Source organism: Myotis brandtii, unplaced genomic scaffold, assembly GCF_000412655.1.
Source record: "Myotis brandtii unplaced genomic scaffold, ASM41265v1 scaffold781, whole genome shotgun sequence".
In the NCBI taxonomy this organism is placed as follows: Eukaryota; Metazoa; Chordata; class Mammalia; order Chiroptera; family Vespertilionidae; genus Myotis; species Myotis brandtii.
In genome coordinates, this window is record NW_005371136.1 from 85463 (window position 1) to 92799 (window position 7337).

Here is a 7337-nt window from a genome sequence, read left to right on the forward strand (position 1 = left end):
ACCCTGATCCGGGACACCCTTCAGGGCAAACCAGCCAGCCCCCACCCATGCACCAGGCCTCTATCCTATATAGTAAAAGGGTAATATGCAAACTGACCCTAACAGCAGAAAGACTGGGAAGGACTGGTCACTATGACACACACTGACCACCAGGGGGCAGACGCTCAATGCAGGAGCTACCCTCTGGTGGTCAGTGAGCTCCCACATGGCGGAGCTCTGCTCAGCCACAAGCCAGGCTGATGGCTGCCAGTACAGCAGTGGTGGCGGGAGCCTCTCCTGCCTCCTCTGCAGTGCTAAGGATGTCAGACTGCAGCTTAGGTCTGCTCCCCGCTGGCAAGTGGACATCCCCCGAGGGCTGCCAGGCTGCCAGAGGGATGTCTGATTGCCAGTTTAGGCCCAATCCCCCGGGGAGCAAGCCTAAGCCAGCAGGTGGCCATCCCCCAAGGGGTCCCAGGCCGGGCTGAGGGGACACCGCCCCCTGCTGAGTGCACAAATTTTTGTGTACCAGGCCTCTAGTATATTTATTAAATAAAACACCATGGATTTTTTTTTTAAACTTCCCTTATTTTAACTCACCAACAGTACATTACCATTCCACAATGGAGAAAAATCTACATCTATATATCAGCTCTATTAGTGATTTTTCTGCATGTGTGTGTACATGAAGTTTCTTTAAAAGCCTATAAAAAATAGCCTAACATTATTAAACACCATTTATATAGTTAAGCAAAGTCAACTACAAATGTAATGTTTTGAAGTTCCAATGATAAATGATACAAAGCTAGCTAAGGCATTAAAACTCAATTTATATAATTTTTTATGAACAGAGAGATTGTTCATAAAACAATCTTATATAATCTTAAAGGTTATATAAGTAACTCACTTAAGACACTCTTTGTTCTATTGCTTAAATAATCACTGTTTTTCTAAAACCGATATTTATAAGCATAACTTCAGGAGATAAACTGCTAGCATGCCCTCTCTGGTTTGGCTCAGTGGAAAGAGCATCAGCCTGCGACCTGGGTTCAATTCTGGCCAAGGCATGTACCTCGGTTGCAGGCTCAATCCCTGGCCCTGATCGGGGTGTGTGCAAAGCAACCACTAAATGTGTCTCCCTCACATCCATGTTTCTCTCTCTCTCTCTTTCTCTCTCTCTCTCTCCCCCCACCCCCCTTCCATTCTCTCTAAAAATCAATGGAAAAATATCCTCAGGTGAGGATTAACAAAACGAAACTAACTTTACTTCTGGGTAATAAGACTGGGACCTATGAAAAAGAGATAAAGCAGCAGTTCTCAACCTGTGGGTCTCGACCCCTTTGGGGATCAAACAACCTTTTCACAGGGGTCGCCTAAGACCATCGGAAAACACATATATAATTACATATTGTTTTTGTGATTAATCACTATGCTTTAATTATGTTCAATTTGTAACAATGAAAATAATACATCCTGCATATCAGATATTTACATTACGATTCATAACAGTAGCAAAATTACAGTTATGAAGTAACAACGAAAATAATTTTATGGTTGGGGGTCAACACAACATGAGGACCTGTATTAAAGGGTTGCGGCATTAGGAAGGTTGAGAACCACTGAAGTAAAGTTTTATTTCTTATTTTACCATTTCTTGGTACATTAAAAATTCCACACCATTTGAATGTTATTAAATCGTGGTGTATTTTTTTTTAATACAAAACATTGATCTAGAAACCAGAAAATATCAGGAGTCCTTGGTTTCAACTTTTGGATTTGGATTTCCAGAGACAAGCATTTAAGGATAATGTCTGAAATTAATGTAATTTAAGTAATGTAATTCTTCCAAGAAAGTAAGACACCACATACTGTATTAAACAAGATTTAAAAATAAATTAGAGTTTTCATTTATCTTGAATACCTGAGAATATATGAACTACTTTCTTCCTAGAAACAGACAATGATACTGACCTAGATTTACTCTACTCTCATGTCTCCTATAAACATCAGCTCCTTGGAACTTCTGCATCACACCACCAACCATCCTGCCTCACTAATTTCAAGTAGAAACTGGGCTCTGCTGCTCCCTCTCCCCACACTCTTCACATTCTATCCAAATGAGAAAATTGTGAAATGTGACAATTAAGCAAGACAATTCCCATTCTCATTTCCCTCTTTCTTAATGGTTGCTGTAACCCTTTCCCAGCTGTATTGTGATCTCAATAAACTCTTTAAAATAAGTATTTGGGTAGGTTAAAAAAAAAAAGGAACTAAACATGGCTAAGAGTAAAATTAAAAACAAAATTACTGGTCAGGGTATGGAAAGGGAGTCTTTGAAAAGGAAGGAACCAATGAAAGAGAAAAGAGGGAGTAATGGCATATTTGCAAAGTATTAAAGCAGACTCCACCTTTAAAAAGCAGGACATGAGGCAAAGACTGAGAAAGCTTTGTGCCAGTATTAAACACCATAATCTGGTGTGCTCTTGCTCTTGTGAGCACACCGCGATTTTCCCTTCTCCCTTTACTTCCCCCCAGGTGCAATACCTTTGCCTTTCTCCTGAACTCCAAGGACCTTCTTCTGCCTCTTTAATTTGCTTCCTGAGCCTGCACAAGCCCGGCTGGCTCATTTCTACTAGCTCTGTAACTTTATTCTAAATAAACTTTCTCTTCTTATTTGAAAATACAAACAAACAAAACCCATAATCTTAGCCCTTTAAAAAGCTCTTCCTACCCCCCATTTTCTTATACTTTTACAAGAAATTAATCTTTTCCCTCAGCTCAGACTTTATTCCTAAAGTTTTTTTCATCAACTTCTTTTAAATTACAACAAACTGTAAAAATGATATACATGGAACACATACTTCAGAGACTGTACATAAACTTATTCTGGTTAAATATAACATTACTGAGGGGAGGGAGAGAGCACAGGTGAGCTAATCCTCTTATCAATTCCATTTTAACTGATTAGTCATATGCTCTACTGATTAATGTCAGGATTAATGTTTGTGTTCCAATATTAGAATAAAAGTTACCTCTCAAATACTTAAAATTATTTTTCAGTTATAAAGACCATAACAAGTTAATAGTAACCAATAAGAATAGAGTACTTAAAAGAAAAATAACTTGTCTTTTTTAGTGACTAGAATTGCTTTTACTGTGGTTAAATGTGAAAGGAATCTATCACACAGCTATCTGAAAAAGTATTCACAAAAGTTAAACATACTAGCCCTGGCCAGTGTGCCTCGGTTGGTCGGAGGGTCGACCTGTACACTGAAAAATCGAGGGTTCGGTTCCTGGTCAGGGCACATACTCAGGTCTCATGTTCAATCTCTGGTCAGGGTGCATATGGGAAGCAACTGGTCAGTGTTGCACTCTCACACTGATGCTTCTCTCTCTCCCCCTCTCTCTCCCTGCCTTCCTCTCCAAAATCAATTTTTTAAAAAATCATACTTAAAATTTGTACTTAGAATTGGAGTCATGGTTTAATACTACAGTTGGTAATTTACTTATATGGTTTAAAAATAAAAGTTAATTGAGCCTCATATTCTATTTAACCCTTTTCAGTCTAACCTCGAGGCTGACTAGACAGACCAGGCGCTAGGAGCAGGTCCAACGTCGAGCACTAAGAACATTAAAAAGTTCAACATTCATTCCCATCAATGAATTTGGACCAGACTGTTCCAAAAATAACATAGGACCACAAAGTGATACAATGAAATCACTAAAATGTAGAAGAAAACAAGCACAAATACAATGGAATAGCTTCCATGTTTTACTCAATTTAAGAAACATTTTTACCTGAGGGGACAGCTGCATTATTTTGGTGGTTTTCACTGGTAGAAACAAACAAATCATCTCCTTCAGTTGATGAGCTTGAAGAGGATTCACTGCTGAGGTCATTTTCACTGGAACTACTAGAACTGGGGAGCAATGCATACTTTCTTCGGGCTAACACTTCTCGTTTTTTCCTCTGCATCAATATCCTCTCTTTTTGTTTCTGTGTCCTCTGTGAGGAATTGTTTTTTACGAATCTCTTTCTGCATGGAAGTCTCCTTAATGAACTGCTATGAAAACAGGGTCTTTTCATTAACAATCCTGAAACAGACTCTGTCTCAGTGGGAGGCCACTTTTGGGACCTTGAACTATGAGTTCTACTTTTAGCATTCAAAATTGACTGGGAATGTCTTACAGAGAGTCCTTTATCCTCATCTGAAGTCACAGTATCAGAATCTCCAAAATGCAGACTAGATGAAGGAGAAGAAAGACAATCACTAAAAGAGGAATCATTGTCTTCATCACTTGGTGCTTCTAGGTGTTGCCTCAGTCCTAATACTCCCTGGTTCTCTTTAACACAATTTTGCATGTATGAAGGGCCAGCCTGCTGGCTTTTGCGTTTTTTCCTCACAACACTTTTTTCTTGCTCTTGTTGATTACCATTCATATCCTTCTCTTGTTTTTGAGAATCATCACATAAATGAGAGAATTCATTCCCCACTTTACTATTAATCATCTCAACTCCTGCAGGAAAACTTTTGGCTGCCCCAATGGGCTCTGGATGCAAGAGGATCCCTTTCAGACTCTCCTGTGTCTTTGGTGCATCAGAAGGAATCTCACTCTTCATATCCACTTCTAAGGTATAGAGCTTGCTATATTCAGGAGTCCATTGAGACATGGGAAACTATAAGGAAGGCCTAGAAGACAAAATTAGATATTAAAAAAGATTGTTAGTGTGTTATATTATACTATTTAATTAAAGAGTACTCAGATTCCACTGAAAACATCCCTGTAACAGGGCAGGATTGCCTTTTCCTCATCAACATATAAAATAGTTGTAATATGTCATTTTACTATTCTTATAAAACATTTTCCTCTGTTACCTCTACCCATATACCCAATTTTTAGAAATAAAGATCACAGAACATAAGCCTACTTGAAAACTTCTGTTAACTAAAAACTTATCTTACTGTATCTCTTTCTACCTTTAGGAACATACCACATTTGTTAAAATCAAACAATTTTTTCAAAACCTAATATACTAAAAATGGATAAAAAAAAATTAGAATTCAAAAGACTTTGACTACTCAGCAATGCTTTTCTCCTGGTATCACATTTTAAAGTGATAATGATATTAAATATTTCTGAACATCTAGGTGGTGGCTATGTTGGATGGATTACTATAAATAATGAACCGTATGAATATAGATTTTCTTTCCCACGGGTCTTTCTTCCTTCATACTAGTCTATTATCTAATGACAGTCTGAACTTACCGATAGACAGTAGGTACAACTGCATTTGAGAAAGTTTTACTTACTAACAGGAAGACTCAAGCCAAGACAGTGAGTTGCTGAAGATTATTCATTTAAAGCAGCAGAGCAGAACATAAAATCAAACTTCCTACAGTTAATCTAAGTGTATCTAAATAATTTAATCTTTGAAATGATGAGCTGTTGAACAAAGTGACTTGAAATTAAAACATCTACATTAATGCAATGTATATACAAGAATGGTGATAATGTAAAAGCTGTAAATATCCTGACTCAAAATGGAACAAATTCATTAGAAAGATAGTTCACGTGACAAATAGAAAGCTTTACTAGCCCATCCAGTGTGCCTCAGTAGTTGGACGTCAACCTATGAACCAGGAGGTCACAGTTCAATTCCCAGTCAGCACATATGCCCGGATAGCGGATAGCGGGCTCAATCCTCAGTGTGGGCCTTGCAGGATGCAGCCAATCAGTGATTTTATCTCATTGTTGATGTTTCTATCTCTCTCCTCCTCTCCTTTCCTCTCTGAAATCAATAAAATTATCTATTTTTTTTAAATGTGAACATATGGGCATAGCAATGCACAAAGTGAAAAGGCAGTCAGTCAGACAGGACTCACCATAATTAAATGCAAGAAAACACAAGTTGCAATGATAAGGCTCAAATATAAGTGATTTAAAGTTCAAGGGGGCCCACTAGAATGGCTATAACAAAAAATACAGATAAGTATTGGCAAGGAACCCTCATACATGGCTGGTAGGGATGTAAAACGGTATAGGCCAGGGGTGGGCAAACTTTTTGACTCGAGGGCCACAATGGGTTCTTAAACTGGACCGGAGGGCCGGAACAAAAGCATGGATGGAGTGTTTGTGTGAACTAATATAAATTCAAAGTAAACATCATTACATAAAAGGGTACGGTCTTTTTTTTTTTTTTAGTTTTATTCATTTCAAACGAGCCGGATCCGGCCCGAGGGCCGTAGTTTGCCCACGGCTGGTATAGGCACTTTGGAAAGCAGTTTGCAAGTTCCTCAAAAGATTAAACACAGAGTTACCATCTAATCCAGCAATTCCACTCCTAAGTGTATACCCAAGAGAAATGAAAACATACATCCACAAAAAAATGTACACACAAATATTCATAGCATCATTAGTCATAACAGCTAAAAAGTGTAAACAATAGAAATATCCATCAAATGATGGATATAAGGGATTATTACTCAACTAGAGGCCGGATGCATGAAATTCGTATAAGGGTAGGCCTTCGCAGCCCCGGCTGCCTCCAGGCCCTGCCCCACCCCCGCCTTCACCCACCTTGGCCTTGTGCTGCCCGCATCCACAGCCACACAGCCCCGGTTCCCCAGTTCCACAAAGGCCCACGATTGATCACCCTGCAGAGGGTGGCCTGGGCCTCCCTCTGCGGGGTGATTGCAGAGCCCCCCAATTCATCCCCCTGATTGATCACCCCGCTGTCCGGTGGCCTGGGCCTCCCTCTGCGGGCTGATCGTGGGGCAATGGCAGGCCCCATGACCAATCGCATCACACCTGCCTTGGTTGGCCTGGCGCCAGTGTGTGTCATAGCATGGTCATCGGGAAGATTGTCTGGGCAGTCGTTCTGCTGTTTGGTTGTTAGGTCGCTTTGCATATTACACTTTTATTATTATAGATAATCAAAAGAAATAAAGTACTGATTCATGCTGCAATATGATCGGAACCTCAAAAACACCAATCTAAGTAAAAGAAACCAGTCACAAAAGACTGCATAAGGTAAGATTCCTTTTATAAAAAATGTCCAGAATACACAACTATATAAAGACTAGAGGCCCGGTGCACAAAAATTTGTGCCCTCGGGGCGGGGAGGGGGGGTCCCCCAGCCCGGCCTGTGCCCTCTCGCAGTCTGGGACCCCTCGGGAGATAACGACCTGCTGGCTTAGGCCTGCTCCTGGGTGGCAGAGGGCAGGCCCAATCCCTAGGTGCAGCCCCTGGTCGGGCTCAGAGCAGGGCCGATTGGGGAGTTGGGGCACCGCCCCGTCATGCACAGAGCAGGGCGGATCGGGAGGTTGCGATGCCACCCTCAGTCACGCTCAGGGTAGGGC

General features: G+C 40.5%; 1 protein-coding gene across 8 annotated transcripts in view; it reads right to left on the reverse strand.

The window, feature by feature from the left end:
• Positions 1 to 7337, reverse strand: part of RNF111 (ring finger protein 111) — a 103762-nt gene that overhangs the window by 48758 nt on the left and 47667 nt on the right. For all 8 annotated transcript variants that reach the window (XM_005883281.2, XM_014530875.1, XM_014530877.1 and 5 more), the window contains exon 2: positions 3775 to 4667. In XM_005883281.2, coding sequence (XP_005883343.1) covers positions 3775 to 4648 — 874 coding nt within the window. In that variant the 5' untranslated portion in view covers positions 4649 to 4667. The remainder of the gene's footprint in view (positions 1 to 3774; positions 4668 to 7337) is intronic.